The 16835-nt window shown below is 45.0% G+C and overlaps 1 protein-coding gene across 1 annotated transcript in view; it reads right to left on the bottom strand.

Moving 5' to 3' along the window:
• LOC119456637 (nephrin) overlaps positions 1-16835 on the bottom strand; it is a 334910-nt gene that overhangs the window by 14483 nt on the left and 303592 nt on the right. The window contains exons 11-14 of the mRNA XM_037718464.2: positions 14421-14556; positions 5717-5854; positions 2912-2987; positions 2754-2830 (exon numbers count right to left, since the gene is read on the bottom strand). Coding sequence (XP_037574392.1) covers positions 2754-2830; positions 2912-2987; positions 5717-5854; positions 14421-14556 — 427 coding nt within the window. The remainder of the gene's footprint in view (positions 1-2753; positions 2831-2911; positions 2988-5716; positions 5855-14420; positions 14557-16835) is intronic.

The following is a 16835-nucleotide window of genomic DNA, read 5'->3' as shown; positions in this document are numbered from 1 at the left end:
CATCGCCATAACAAATAGATTTTTTTTTTCTTGCAAGCTATATTTTCGTTATTTCGCGGTAAGTGGTTGACTACAAAAACAAATTGACTAACTAACCTTCTTTTTGTATTGTGGGACTGAACGAACGCCGGAACGCCTATACGACGTCGTGGATTTTAAAGTATGCTGTTTCGAATTTGGACCATTGTGGGGCAGCTGAGGTACTTGAAACTGTTTAGGTTCCCTCTTTGGCTCCTTGAGAACGTAATGCAGCCAATATTGAAAGGAAAAAAATAAATAGGCTCGTACACGCGCGGTCAAAGGTATTACCCTCAATGCGACCTGGTGTTGTACATAACTGCAACGTGGCATTGCAAACTGCTGTTCCTTATTGCGTCTTTTCGCGCTGGCGCCTGTCATGGTAACAGTGGCGTCGTCAGTATTGCCGAACCGTAATTTACTGATACAGCTCAAGCTATTTCTCGCTCCGGTCTTCCTTTAAGAAGCACCTACATGGCTCGGGACAAAAGCTGCAAAAGCTGCTGGTGCTATCAGCAATCTGTTTCGACGCAAAAAAAAAGTTCAACTAACGCCGATTCCACTACATGTAAAGAACAAACTACGCAGACAGTGTTCTTCATGTCTTATCTAATCTGGAGCGATTGAACGATAAAAGACCATATTCTTTCTGCACATGACCTCGGTTGTAATATTTATATTGTTGTCGGGCGACACAAGATCTAGACACAGGACAGTAGACGCTAGCCTCTTCAGGCAAGCATTGACAGATTATACTTAGGGACCTTTGTTTTCGGGCTTTCTATGCATTTTTTAATTTGATGCGTATTAATTGGGCGTTATTTATGAAAGGGAAAACCGAGGAGAAACCGTGGTTTCTGGCTGTTTGCAATCGCGAAATGCGGGATTTTTTTTTAACTTGAACCAACGACTAAAACACGCAGTGGTCTCTCTTCAGACATAAGCGCACTTGATCGAGCAAAATACCTCACGAGAATACATAAAGAAGAGCAAGTAGCTCGTTAGTCATGTGAAAAGCTAATTTATACAAATTATCGTTGGGAGTCATTACTCAGAGCTTTAGGATAAGAAGCACAAAGAGAAACCACAAATACAGACGCAATTGGCGATCCCTTCTTTCGTTTGTTCTCTGCACTTCGTTTAACAAGAGGACCAAAGAACAGTAATGGCCGCAGGCATGCTTCGCCATAGGTAAGATGCGTTTCGTTGTGTTACAAGCGTTTGTTGATATACGGTTACCTATGCGTTTTATTCATCTGGGTCTGTCAGATCTCTCGCCCTCGTGGGTTCTGAACCGGTGAGTAAATGTCCTCCACACATTACAGCTACTGTTCGCGACCCATAGCAACGTAAGCGCAGCGTTCACTTCATAGCGTGCTATTGCCGTTCACATGCATGCGACGTACGGCAGATGCGATGGGATGTACCAGAAGGGCTGCGATGATGTAAGCGCGGCTATTAAAAATTACAAGTTTTTGTTCTCTCAATTTTATATACGCTGGTTTTCTCTTGAGTCTGACGCAAAATGTAAACATGAGTCATATTTTATTTATTTATTTATTTATTTATTTATTTATTTATTTATTTATTTATTTATTTATTTATTTACCCTCAGGGCCAGAAGGACATTCCAGAGTGGAGTAGTCACAGATACAAGGATGCAATACAAAGCAATGTAGTTTCATTCTACGCAATATTCGCGGCTACGGTAACACAGTAAATCAGTAGGAAAGCATTTATAATGCATTAGGCAATATGAGATCAAAATAAATCAACAATGAGGTGTAATATTAGATATAATATGCAAATGAGGACTTAAAAGACTGCAGTTATTGCACTCGAAAACAACTCATAGTATTGAATGTAAGCCGTTTGGAGGGGAAGACAATTACCCTACTCTATCGGTGTACGTGGTTTATACGTGTTCACGGAGGCATGAGTTCTGCAAGACTGACTGCCACATTTATGAATATAGTATAGACAGACTGAAACCTACTGGGGAGGAAGAATTAGACCCGCCTTGGTGGCGGTGTCGCTTTGGCATTGCGCAACTAAGCCAGAGGGCACGGTATAATTCCTATACTTCGATAGCGATCTAATGCAAAAAGAAAAAAAAAAGAAGCAAGAACACCCGTGTAATGTACACTGGGGGCAGGTTGGAGAAACCGAGGGGGGCAAATTTATTCCGGAGTCCCTCACTATGGTGCATCTCATAATCATTGTTCAATTTCAAATGCCAGGAAAAATATATCGGAAAATCAAAATCGCCAGCGCAATTATTACACCATTTTTCTTTCGGTTTCCTCAGTTTACTTTCTACACTTGCTTGAACTTTTTTCCATTATAGGTCATTGATGGGCAGTTGCAGTATTTTTTGTTGTCATGGCTATTCTTGATCTTTATATATCTGCATTTCATTTTTTCATTTTTCCTCCCGAAGAAAATATCCTGATCTTGAATAATGTGCGTCTCGTGGGCGGCTACGTGATGAGCGCGTAGCGTTGTTTCTAAGTGAGTGAATACGTCAATGTTGCCATCTAATTTGAAAAAGAGCAGCCACGTTTGGATCGGATCAAATCGGCTAAATGGCGTCAGATTGTTCCGGTTGTAGCCGCTAAGCAACTGCGACCGTTCACAACGCGGAAGATTGATTACCTGCGATTTACGTGCGAGCATTTGCAATGTGTACAATTATCAGGAGGTACCGAGGAAAAAAACCCTTCGGCCGTACTTACTGTCCATTTCCGTGGTCTCATTTTTGGGCGAAACCTGTATTCTGTCAACCACATCAGGTGCCGGAGGTATCCAGGGCCTAGTGCAGAGAAAGGCTCAGTTCGTGAACGCATTCCCCTGAGCTCGTGCAGCAATGATTATGTACCTTAGAGACTCTTACCTTTCCTCCGGACTGGGCATCTTGCTCCCTGCAAGCCAAAGCGCACCAACATTCAAACCTCCGGGGCGTGAAGCACCTACGTAACAATCGCCACAGTTCTGGTGTCGATCCGAATACGGTGGTGTCACCAAGAGATCGAGTTAAATACTCCGCTTTGATTTAGTTTTTGCGATCAGAGTGTACAGTCTTCGAGCACACTGTTAACATGCATGCCACATCTTCTACATTAAAACATTCACGATCTGCTTAGTGTCGCGTACCCGATGCGAAATGGCTAAATCATACGTGTTCTGTCCCGGAAGATGTGTAATTTTTTTTTTTTTGATGAAGCCCCTTAAGTGCGCCTAGATGAGACAAAATCTTAAGAAAGTTCAAGCAGTTGTTATCAATGAAACAAAGTCCCAGCTATTCTAACAAAGTATGTGAAATTTGATAACTATATAGCACTTCTAAACTGTGGAGTTCACTCCCTAAAAAACAGAATAAAGTTGTCTCTCTCTCTCTGCCTAAAAACATAATAAGGAAAGAATTCATTTATTCACTCAGAACCCAGTTTTAACAGTCCATAAACTTTCCTATACAATTTATTTAAGAGCATCTGCATTATTCATTATTTCATATTCCTTTTATTCTTGCATATAGCTCGAAATAACCATACGTCCGGTATCATTTTATGCGATCGTAGCAATGTCCCCTACTTTTCACTGCTTGTTTTGGTTGTTGCTTGTAATATTTATATTAGTCCTTCACATAATTCGACAACCTTCCAATTTTCACCAGGGTAAACGTTTGGTGACGTAAATACTGATTCATTGATTGACTGATTCCTTCTTTCACTGAAGTCATATTTAAGAATTCATTCACTGAATGACTACCTGAATGACTTATTGATTTATTGAATAAACTATTGAATGACTTCTGTGGTTCTCCTTTATGAAAATGTTCCAATGCTCCTGTTGTTTACGTGAAAATAAATTGACTGTGATGGCAATTGAACTGAAGGCGATACGAGAGCGAATCTTCCGCAGAATCGGTAAATGCTGACCGTCAATCTTTTTCAACAATTTTTTGCACCGAGTATGTGTCTCTATGCTGTATTATTTTTTCCATATGGAATTTTGAAGCATCAATGCAGAAAGAAGCCTGCGATGCAATAGATTCCAATATTTCCCATTTATCCCAAATGGCCTAACAAGTCTGTGTGCTCTGAATACTGCTTCAACCCTGACACCTATCCAATTTGTGGTGTACAAAAAAAAAAAAATACTGTGCCGCACGAGCGTCAGTTGAGCTATCAAGGCCTTTTTGAGGCATGGGGGACTTTTTTAACTTACAGCGCATGACCACGAACGAATGGTCAATGTTAGCATTGAGCCACGGGCTGTTTCCGTGTCGCTGCATTGCCCGTGCCCCGTTTCTATGATTAACGGATGCTTATCAGAAGGAAGTGACTGATTACGACTTCAACTTAGAGCTGTGCCATACTTAGTAATGCAAATAGCATCAATGGCCTACTTCAGCCGTTTTGAGCCAGCCTGCCTGCCTGCCTGCCTGCCTATCTATCTATCTATCTATCTATCTATCTATCTATCTATCTATCTATCTATCTATCTATCTATCTATCTATCTATCTATCTATCTATCTATCTATCTATCTATCTATCTATCTATCTATCTATCTATCTATCCATCTATCTATCTATCTATCTATCTATGATAGTGATGCCGTCATGCTCGCGCCATTATCGTCGCTCCACCTTCGTGACCTTAGTGCAGTCATGCCGTCAAACCATGCCTTCTAGACCGGCCTAGTGGCCCAAGCGGTCTAATATGTGGGTGTGTTCAGATAAGTACACACTCAGGAGGGTGCCCACTATTTTGAGTTTTCATCCAAATTTCTATACGAGTTGGGAAAATGTCTGCTGTAGAAAAGAATCAACCTTTGTTTTGCGAAGCTTAACACGGGTTTCTTTAAAAAAATCTCAGTTCACTAGAGGTGGAAAGAGCGTATCAATAACGATTGCAGATTTTACAAATTCGAAGGCCTATCACGCTAAAGCTAACACATCGTACGCCGCCATCTTTCTTTTTTTTTTGGGGGGGGGGATGTAAAATTATAGCATTAGTGTTATTGGCCCAAGAGAAGTTCAATTTATATCACCCACGATATGTTTTTGAAAAATTCCCCAACTTTGGTTTTGAGCAACTGCCTCTGACGGACCCTGAAATCATCGTTTTTCTTGGGACATTTTAGCTAAGGCGATGAAGCTCAAAATGTTTCTGGCGCATCTTCAAAACGTTTGTCGCAAACTAAAAAGAAAAAAAGAAGCATGCAACTACACCACGTTTTTATTTCGCTATAAATCTCCAAATATGCCAAAATTGCAAAAATAGCGGAAATCGGAACATTTTAGAGACGCTGTAAGCGTCAAGCGCTTACAGCGCTTGACGATTTACAGAGCAGAACGATTGAAACGCGAGCCATTGTAAACACTTTGCCTCGGATACACAGGCTGGCAGCCCACATCACACGACGCGCTAGCCGTCACATTATCTGCGACCTCCTGACTTCCCGGGGAAGCGCCGGATCAGCAACGTGACGTCGCTACTCGAAGCGCTTAGGGATGTCCTTATATATCAGGCGTTACTTAGAACAGATGCTCTCTGCACTTTGCTAAACGACGGGCAGAGCGACAATATCGAGCGTAGCATTGGCTTATTGCAGCTTGACCTTGATACCCAAAACTGTGGCGTCATCTATGCTAACAAATAGAAAGAAGAGAATTGAGGTGGCAGCTTTTTCACCATTAGCGTCTTTGTGGAAGCTGTGCCTGCTCCAAAGGCGCACGGCAGCCACCACCACGAAGGCGAGTAGCGCGAAGCCCAGTACCAGTGCCATCAGCACTGCCAGCACGGGGCTGAACTTGATCTGCCACGAGGCATCTGCGAAAAGAAAAAAAAAACGAAATTGCTTATGTTCAGGTGTCGAACTTCTCAAAGAAGACGACGAACGCTAACGGCAATTCGGACTCCTGTTGGTAGTGTCCATATTTCTTGTCTTACTTCTATTGTGCCGACAGAGACACTGTTTGCACAGTCTGGCAGCATGATAACATTTCTATAAGTTACTCATGAATGCTTATTTGCTATAAAGGCAGAATAGTTGTACAGCAGCCTGCCAAGTTATTTTTTTATGGGACTGGAATCACACTGAGCACGCCGTAAAGGTGTGTGTCCGGCAACAAAAACAAATGCATCTGCCGACCTCTAATGTAAGGGTACGCGTGTATTGGCAGCAGAATAAATCTCGGCAGTCTAGCAGTGTATTTAGCCTCGTGCAGCTTTTCATGAACAGCGACCCCATGGATATCATTCCCTTTACTCACTGATTGTTCTCGCTATCTACAAGATTGCCAGTAAGAACTACTACCTATTTCTCAAGCATTTATTTCATCTAAGGCAGTTATGCTCGATCCTGCTATCTTTCAGCGCATGTAGCAGCTATGTACTTCGAAGGCAGTTGTGAGAAGCCAGGATGTACCTTTTGTTCGATTGCGTGGTCAGGTGTAAGAGTTCAGCTCAAATTATGATCAGCATGCCAGCTCTCAAAGATGAAAAAAAAAAGCATCAGCGCAACCACAGCAGATGGAAAAGCTTTCGTTGAAAATTACGGTAGTGCTAGTAAAGCCAACGCCGCCAAACCTACCAATGCTTTCTTCAATGCATGTCATTAACATGCAGAAGGCTCTCTGAATATATACAACAATATCCTAATAAAGCAATTTTTAGTTGGTGTGAACGACCTATATTACTGGTCCCCACTGGCTTATTGGCATACGTTGACGAATGTATGCCAATGTAAGCGTGGCTGTGTTTGCCTTACTAGCTTAACTGGAATTTCGAACGTAAGCTTTTTGGAACTGTTAAACTTTTACTGACTCAGAACTGCTGTTGATTGGGACGACAGGATAGACATATAAAAACAAGGAGTGTGCATTAATTGTTGATCCGCAACGGCCCTCAGCGACATGCTTTTAGATCAAACTGACACAACGATTTGTGCTTGCTTGGGCAAGAGAAATTTATATCAGCTTTGTGGGTTCATTAACAACACTTTGTTCTTACTTAAGTGCAGTTCTGATTGCTTTGAATTCATAACTGCTAACATACCATTGTCCAGAGGGGCTTAGCGCCATGCAAAGTAACGCATGAGGTGCAGTTATTCCCTTTTCCTCAATGTGATCATGTTTTTACAACATGGTGACCGGAGATGCCGCATGTAATGCACGTGCCAATCAGCCCTCGCTGCCTTGCAAATTCGGACCACTACAAACTAGTAAATAAAGGAATTGTTAAGTTGCGTTTCTTCAATGCCTTGGGGAAATCGGTTTTACATGTGATTGATGTTTTCTTTTTCTTTTTTTAAAGCACGAACGAGAAGCTAGCGGATGCAGGCTATACTGACAATGCTTTTGTGGTCACAGGAGGATTTCTTTTGAGAAGATGTCACAAATGTCGTGATGCTGTGCATGCAGCAATGGAAAAAGAAGATCACGTCCTGGGTATCATATACCGTATGCACTGATGTTAGAGCAGTATTTTTTTTCCTTGACAAGGCGTGGAGCCCACACGATATGAAACTGTTCGGATCCGATTTCCCAGGCCGTGTGTTATTCTTGTGATACTTTGTACTGAAATAGAAAATGTTGTTTTATTATTTATTTTTAGCGATCAGATCATGCACTCAGTGCCCTGTTATGATCGGCTTGGAACTCTGCGTCTCAGTTGTGGGAAACCAAACCCGCGCACGTTCCCGTGTCGGGGCAATTATCTTCATCCCCAAGAGGCGGTTATGATCTTCCTGGAAACTGTACCTCGGCCGTTATGATCGGCTTGGAATTCTGCATCTCAGTTGTGAGAAACCAAACCCGCGCACGTTCCCCCGTCGGGGCAATTATCTACATCCCCAAGAGGCGGTTATGATCTTCCTGGAAACTGTACCTCTCAAATGTGGGAGACAAGCCCGAGCACCTTTCCCGTGACAAGATAAACCCCTTCATCCCCGAGAAAGCGTCACACCTCTACGACCTGAGCCGACGAAAAAGGCGAGCTACCAAGAAAGAGGATCCGAGGGAGAGGAGGTCGTCAACTTGGCCACCGGACAGAGGACTGACACTTCCACAAGTTCCCCGAAGGAGACATCGGCTACCACAAGACCACGAGGAGTTATGTAAGGCCATCCTGGCCCCTGTGTTAATCATAACCGCTCGAGACTCGGATAGAGTCAAAGCCATGTACCAATGAAGTGAATACAATCTTTTCTAATTTTTGCGTCATTACGATGCCCGCCTTCATCGTCGTCTCCTGATTCTTGCGGTGACGACCCATCTCACCCGGTCGAGATTATATCAGCTGGTGGCAGCGGTGGGATACTCCACCCTTCGTCCTGCCTTCAGCAGAATGGTGAGCGCTTGACTTTCTTTGAGAATTTTCCAGGTTTTAGCTTCTGCGTTTTCTAAAACGGCGAATTAGTTTCTGTACGTGCAGGCTCCTGTTGAAAGCTTCCTCACGTCACAGCAGAGTACGAAAGTCCTCGTTCGGGATTGACCATGAATATGAGCAAACGGAGAAAGCCAGAGTTGTTATTACATTGTGAAGAGCTGGGAATTGAGGTCGGGAAAAGTCAGAGAAAGCCACAGCTTATTGAGGTGTTTCAGAAGTGCGGGGCTCTTGAGGACGAAATTTCAGAAGCATGGGAAGAGGTAGAGAAACGAGCTGAGAAAGCTGAGCACAACGCTGCAGAAGAGAAGGAAAGGCAAAGAGCTGAGAAAGCTGAACAAAACGCTGCAGAGGAGAGGGAACGACAAAGAGCTGAGAAAGCTGAACAAAACGCTGCAGAAGAGGGGGAAAGGCAGAGAGCTGATCAAAAGGAATCTTCAGAAAGAAAGGAATGCGAGGAACAGAGAGCTGACGAACTAAAGCTAAAAGAACTAGACGTGCAGCGGGATCTGGCCAGGCAATCGGCGAATAACCTCTCAATAGATGAAAGGCGTTCAGGTGAAGCAAGAGTGAAAATAAGGGATCTCATGCCGTCGTACAAGGTGAACGATGACATGGGATTGTGTCTGGTTATTTTTGAACGAACCTCCGCGAACCACGGGTTGGCACTAGAGAGTTGGCCGCAACCGATTCTGACCGTTCTTCCTGGCGAAGCAACCGAAATAATTGCAAGGCTAACGAAGTACGAGTCAGAGGATTATCAGAAAGTAAAAGCTGCGTTGCTAAGGAAATATCGGCTCTCAGCGGAGGCTTTCCGCCGCCGTTTTCGGGAGGCAGTTAGTACACCGGGCGAGTCTTTTCAAGATTTCAGTTATAAACTGAAAGTCAATTTAATTGAGTGGCTAAAAGGGGAAGACGCGTTCGGTTGTCACGACAGGGTTGTTGAGCTAATCTGCATGGAGCAGTTCTATGGGTCCTTGAGCGAAGAGATGCGCTTGTGGATTCAAGATAGGTCGGGCAAAAAGGACTTAATTAGAACGTGCTGCAGTGCTAGCAGATGAATTCGCAGCACGTCACGAATCCGAGAAAACACGCGTCAGGCCGTTGACAAAATTCGGCAAAATTCGACAAGCGCCCCTTTCACAAAGAGAAAGCTGGAAGCGGGACCAAAGACGTGCCGACCGATAGTTCCGGAGAGAATAAAACCACAGCGAAAGACGAAAGAAAAACAGAAAAGGCGTTTGAGGCTAGAAAACCGGTTGTCTGTTTCTGTTGCCAGGAATCTGGACACCTTGTGATCGGCTGTCGGAAGCCTAGGATTGTTTTTCTTTCGTGAATGACGCCGGCAACTTGGAGCTCTTAGAGCCCTACATTCGCGACATCGCAGTGAATGCAACGCCATGTAGGGTACTTAGAGACTCGGCTGCGACAATGGACATCGTCCACCCTGCGTATATGCAACCTAAGGATTTCACCGGGGAACATGCGTGGATCCGGCAGGTAGTTGAGGAGAATAGTGTTTGTTTGCCGATAGCCAGCGTAAAGATCGAGAGGCCGTTCGGAATATTGCTGACTGAAGCAGAAGTATCGCAAAATGTGTCCAAACAATACTCCTACTTATTTTCAAATCGCTCGGAGGATGCTGTTAAAGAAGAAGGGCCTGAGTTTTGGTGACAATACGGTCCAAGCTCTCCCACGTCCCCAGGCTCAGGAGATCGCGACGGAGATTAGGCACGGCAACGAAGAAAGGGAAAGGCCTCATGACATAGGCACTCAGGAAGCACAGCACATAGCTAGTGAAAGCGGGAGGGAAAGCGCTAGCGAGGAGGCATCCGGCTCAGTGGGCATACCGCAGAAAGGGCTAGCAGAGGAATTAGAAACTAATTTGGTGTTGCCACATTCGAAAGGATCTTTAGATCTTCTGAAGGTTGTTAAAGAAGGAATTGCGGCAGAAGAAGAGAACGATTACGCCACGGGAGTAGAAACAGTGGCTCTTCCGGAGGGCGTTCCTTGCGGAGACAAGGCTTGCTTTAGCAGCCCTAAAAAGGTCAAGGAGGCGTTGAAAAACTCCCTTGTACCTCCGCATTTGAGCGACGTTCCGAAATCGTCCAAAGGACAGGAGACGGACATGGCGGCCAAACAGGGCCGGAAACGGACGATCGGGGATTGCGGAGGTACATTCGGTGACCGCCTTGCGAGGCAGAAATTTTTCAGACGACGCAAAGGAGCGAAGTATTTAGCGCAGCGCAAATTCGAGAAAGACGCCACACCCCAGCCCGTAAGCAAAGGGAACAGGCCATCATGCAGAACTTCAAAGGGCTCGTTATGGTGGTTAAGAAAACGGAGACGTCAAAGGCGGATGACAACAGAACAGGGCGCGTCTCCGCGAGTAGGAATGCGGCTGAAAGGGTCAACCTAGCAGAGGTACGCGCGCACACACAGGGCCAGTCAAACAGTCAATGAGGGGAATGCGCCGCGAGAGCGAGGACAAAGTAAGAATGGCGATTCTCCTCGCGTTTAATGTCTCCCTCTCCGAGACGAGAAAGAAAGCTGCGGCCACACGAATTGACAGATTACGGGAGGGGACAGTATATGTCTGGCGCCCTTTATTGCCCATGGCGAGGCCCAATGACTTTCAGATTGCGAGCTAGTCGAGTGCGCATTAAGAGGTAGTAATTGTCGAATTGGGCGCCTCCATAAGGTTCTCGTTTGTAAATTTGTAAATAGAGCACGTTGCATTTTTTCATTAGTTAGTTATTAAGACCTTATTTTTTTATTTCAAAGGTTCCGCGTTAATCTCGGTGTTTCGTTGTGATGATTGTTATGCGAGCCAGTTACGCGAATAAAACTGCGAAGCAGGTTTTGCGACGGTGGTGGCTCGTGAACGCGCTGTTTTTGTAGATAGGCATGGACATTGGAGGTTTGTAGAAACAAACCATTTTGGGTAATTCAATGCTTACAGGGTAGGTGCGTTTATCGGCTACCATTGTAGAATTTGGATTTGCTGAAGCGCGTTCGGAGAAGCAATTTTCACGGTGTTGCGCGCAAATAGAGTATGGCTTTTTGGTTTTCTGGCTTTAAATGCCACTTTATGAATGAACTTAATTAGGATTTGAAGCGGTCATCAGAGCGCAGTACATTTTGCCTTAGAAGCGCTGGTACTGGCAGATACTATTGACCCAACGAGTAACTAACTCACGGCGCAGCATTTATCCGTTTGATCATTTTCACTGCACTCTCAGTCTCTCAATAAACGTGGCTTTCCCGGGCAAGAGAAACAAAATCGTTAGGTATTAGGTTGGTTTGAAATATTCATTGAAGTCTAGTTTTTTTGCTTTTGTTAATTTTCGGGAATCTCGAACGAGGGCTGCAGGTATAATTCTGATAAGGTTTTATGTGAAGAATGTGTGAACCTGGCAGTTCTCATGGTTAGTTGGGTGCTCTCTGTTTGTTGTGCCTTGGGCTTGGCGTGGTCTATTTCCAGAAGGTGTCACCTGGCCTGCCTTGGAACGAATGGCGAAACGAAGCAGGGGCACGGGGGTTGCCGGTCTCTTCGAGGAGCTTGGATGCTGCAGCCCTTTGAGACCTCCTGTGGCGGCGGACGGGCTGTTATAATCGGCTTGGAACTCTGCATCTCAGTTGTGGGAAACCAAACCCGCGCACGTTCCCGTGTCGGGGCAATTATCTACATGGCGCCATTGTAGAATTTGTATTTGCTGAAGCACGTTCGGAGAAGCAATTTTCACGGTGTTGCGCGCAAATAGAGTATGGCTTTTTGGTTTTCTGGCTTTAAATGCCACTTTATGAATGATCTTAATTAGGATTTGAAGCGGTCATCAGAGCGCAGTACATTTTGCCTTAGAAGCGCTGGTACTGGCAGATACTATTGACTCAACGAGTAACTAACTCACGGCGCAGCATTTATGATAACCGCCAAGAGGCGGTTATGATCTTCCTGGAAACTGTACCTCTCAAATGTGGGAAACAAGCCCGAGCGCCTTTCCCGTGACGAGATAATCCCCTTCATCCCCGAGAAAGCGTCACGCCTCTACGACCTGAGCAGACGAAAAAGGCGAGCTACCAAGAAAGAGGATCCGAGGGAGAGGAGGTCGTCAACTTGGCCACCCGACAGAAGACTGACACTTCCACAAGTTCCCCTAAGGAGACATCGGCTACCACAAGACCACGAGGGGCTATTTAAGGCCATCGTGGCCCCCGTGTTAATCAGAACCACTCGAGACTCAGATAGATTTAAAACCATGTACCAATGAAGTGAATACAATCTTTTCTAATTTTTTCGTCATCAAGATGCCCGCCTTCATCGCCGTCTCTTGATTCTTGCGGTGACGACCCACCTCACCCGGTCGAGATTATATCAGTCCACCGGGTCATTAACAATGCGACTGTCGTTACTGCTGAGCCTCCCTTCAGCAGCACTCGTGTGGACAGTCGTCCTCCGTGCTATCCATGATTTTAGGTATGCGTGGCGATTTGCTGCTTTTCATAACATCGTGAACAATGTTGGACTAGCTTCAACCGAGAGGTGAACTTTCATGCCAATTTTTTTTATAGAAAAGCATTCTTGTCTGAGTAACCCAAAGAGGTTTGAGCAAACCCAGTTTTGTTTAATTGTATATACGGCTGTTAGCGTGGGCTTATCCAGCGGGTAGTACCACTGGGGGCACTGAGTATGTATAGGTACTGAGTATGTATAGGTATGTGCAACCCTTCAATCAACCCTCCTAACGCCAATTATATATGTGAATGGTGAGTATGTGAGATTGGGTAAGTGCCAAAGAACATGGTGCGCTTTTCAATGAACCTCTCTCACGCAAATTGGGTATGTAAAAATGGGTGTGTGCCATGGAGGTCACTGGATATTTGCCCCAGGGAAAACTTGGTATACGATACTCTTCAATGAGCCCCTGACACCTAACTAGGGTCAGTGGGTTTCACAACAACAACAAACATTTACGTAGTGATATCTACGTCATCACGTAGATGTCAACTCGAGTTGAGTCTGCTTGAAAATTTTCTGTTCCTTTTCGAATTTCAGCCTGCCAAATTAGGGTGTTTTTCTTACACGAGCGCGATACACTACTCGAGTGCATACGGTACTGTACACAGGCTTGATGGAATACAGACTTATGTGAACAAGATAACCGTTGAGTGGCGGACAATAAGTTTGCACAGACGTTGCTACAGTTCCTGCACGATGCAGATGTGGAAGCTTGTATTTCACTTTAATTTATTCTCCACATGCCTTGCGGCATCCTCCCGAATAAAAATGCAGTATCATATACTTTGACTCAATTTCCATGTGTGTATACTGCACATGAACAATATCTCTTTCCTAGATGGAGACTCAAATCCTCGGCTATATTTTCCATATGACTCAATGGCAAGCACACACAGATGGTATCTTCCTTTCGTGCGTTGTTTTTTTTTAACAGAAAAGAAGTCTAGTTAACCGCTCTGCCTTTCCTCGAACCCTTCCCCCTCTCCCTCTCTTGTTCTTAATAAGCTAAGTGGTTAGACAGTGCTCGTTCCCCATTCCTGTTACCATCACCTTCCGCGCTGACGTAAACAATGCATCCATTCGCGCTCGCCCAGCAATCAACTATACTATACTGTCTAAACGCGTACTTTCTTTGCACTTTTTACGATATGAAACCAAGAAAAGAAAAGAAGGAAAAAAGTTTTTTTCGAACATTTCCTGTTCGTTTTTTGATCCCTGACATCTCTAGTGAGAGGCCCTTTGGAATACGCTCAAATCAAAGTGCATCAGCGCATTTGCTGGCGCAGCCATCAAAAGGAACCATCGTGGCCGCGATTGAAATGCACCTTCCTGTTAGGCAGCTGAACATGCACACTATATCAGCACGCGGACCTAAAATAAAACGAAATGCAATGAACGAATGAAATGTGTGAACATAGTGCAATGATGATTCCGGACTGAATAGTGTGAAGGTAGTGCAATAGAGCAATGGTGCAGCAGCCGGTGCCTCACCGGGTCCTTGGTGCAGAAGACTTTCGGCAGCAGCCGGCAGCGTGGCCGCCGTGAGTAGCACCGGCGGACTGCGGCCCTTTCCATTGGCTGCGTAAACCACCAGCACGAACTCGCTGCCAGACGGGAGGTCCGACACCTGCAAAAAGAAAAATCCCGTATGTGATCACGGAACTGAGGCCCTTATCTTTTCTCATCCGGAAATCGCATAGTGGTGGAGCTACTGACGTTAGCGCATTGGTACCTCATCGCCCGGTGATCAGGGGACAGCATCTGTTCTCAACAGCAATTCGTCGAACAATTCGATTCGTTGATTCTCGCCATCGAGTTGGCTATTAAAGGCAATAGCATAAGCACTGGGGCTACGATCGTTAATTTACCGTGGTATTGATGGCTATTACATCAATTGCTCTCATCTTCTAGCTTCTTGGTTCAGGCGTTCTTGTGGCTTTATTTACTGCCCTTTGTTGGTCTCTATTTGCCTAAAAATCAAAGAGATTGTATTTTTCTTAACGAAAAAGACAATCACATACAATCATTATTTGAGCAGATCTATATTTATTACGAACGGTTGCATTTTACTAATCTATAGTTCAAAATATTCAGATTGAAATGTCAGAAAGTCAGAAAGGTAAAGTTTATGCGAATACATGTGCTAACCACTATTTCCATGTAAGCTAAACTGCAAGCAGTATGCAAAGCAGTATGCGAAGCAGTGTGCGGGGAGCCTACCAAGTTAACGAAACGACCATGAGAGCTTCAAGACGTCGGCGGCAGTTTCACGACCTACATGACACGCATGTCAAGACATTCATGTCATGAGTCCACAGAAGTCCCTTTAGCTACACCTAACAGACCTTAAGGCGAAAGCCTTAGTCATGCTCATGACTATGACTTCTACTGCCATCCTTTAGTGTTTCCTTCACTTAGTACCCACGTCCGAAAGCATTCCAATGGTTTTTGAGTGTTAATCTTTTGTCGCTGAATCACTGCCATTTTTGCTGAGCCGTGCTAATGACTATGACATCTACCAGCATCCTGTAGTGTTTCTTTCACTTAGTACCAACGTCCGAACCCATTTCAGTGGTTTTCGAGTGCTTATCTTTTTTTTCTGAGTCATTGTCATTTTGGTTCAGTCATGGTCACGACTATGACTTCTGTCATCATCCTTTACTGTTTCCGTCACTTTTTAGCCATGTCAGAACCAATTTCAGTGGCTTTTGAGTGTTAATCTTTTTTCGCCGAGTCATTGTCATTTATACTGAGTCATGGTATAAAAGGACCATGGTAGACTGATATCTACCATGGTCCTTTAGTGTTTCCTTCACTTAGTACCCACGTCCGAACCCATTTCAGTTGTTTTTTGAGTGTTAATATTTTTCGCTGGGTCATTGTCACGACCTACATGACACGCATGTCATGAGATTTATGTCATGACCTTGTAGCGCTCACCGACGCAGCTGTGCGAAGCGCTCTGCTCGGCTCTCTCAGCCGGCGCCTTGTGCCGGCAGAAAACAGAAGAGAAAATAAAGAAGCGCAGCGCGTGCTCGAAGCGCAAGCTCGGCACGCGCAGTGTCGTTCCGAAAGCTTGCCACGCTGGTCGTCGCAGCCGCCGCTCCGCTAGCCACTTTCAACTTCTGAGTTGGAACGACGGCACGGCTCCTTAGCCGCCATCACGTCCTCCTACAACCTATTACTTATGTTCGTCATACACTCTTGTTATACTATGCCAATTTTGGTACTTAGCAAGTTAACGAAACGACCATGAGAGCACCAAGACGTAGGCGGCTGTTTCATGACCTGCATGACACGCATGTCATGACATTCATGTTATGACATATCATTTGCGTTCGTCATATACTCTTGCCATAGTATGCCAATTTTGGTACATACCATGAGAGCACAAAGTCGTTGGCACCTAGATAAATAGATATTGTCAAAGTAGCAAATGTTCGCCAAGAAATGCTTCGCATTAAATATGGCGCAATTATGCATCATAGATTCATCTTCAGTGCCCCCAATTTCAGCACGTATAAATATGTATACTATGTATGTGAACTTTGTCTTCTTTCTTGTCGACGTTGGTTGAGACGAGTTATTTTTTAAGTGTGTTCTTGTAAGCAGTTCTTAGAGCACTGCACGGGCCGATTTTTGCAGCCCGAGCCCGGCCCGGGCCCGTTTTTACATTGGGTGGCCCGCCCGAGCCCGATCAAAACTTTTATGGCGAGACCCGGGCCCGGCCCGGGCCCGGAAATAATCTACGTTACCCGCCCGGCCCGGCCCGCCACCCCTTTACCTTAGGCCCGAGCCCGGCCCGAGCCTGGCTCGAACCCGGCCCGAGAGCGAAAAATACATGTTTGTCACAGTTGAGAGGCCCGAGAATAACTCGCTGCACGTTACATGCGCACCACCAGAAAG

This window comes from Dermacentor silvarum, chromosome 6, assembly GCF_013339745.2.
Source record: "Dermacentor silvarum isolate Dsil-2018 chromosome 6, BIME_Dsil_1.4, whole genome shotgun sequence".
Lineage (NCBI taxonomy): Eukaryota > Metazoa > Arthropoda > Arachnida > Ixodida > Ixodidae > Dermacentor > Dermacentor silvarum.
This window is presented reverse-complemented; position numbering and strand designations above follow the sequence as displayed.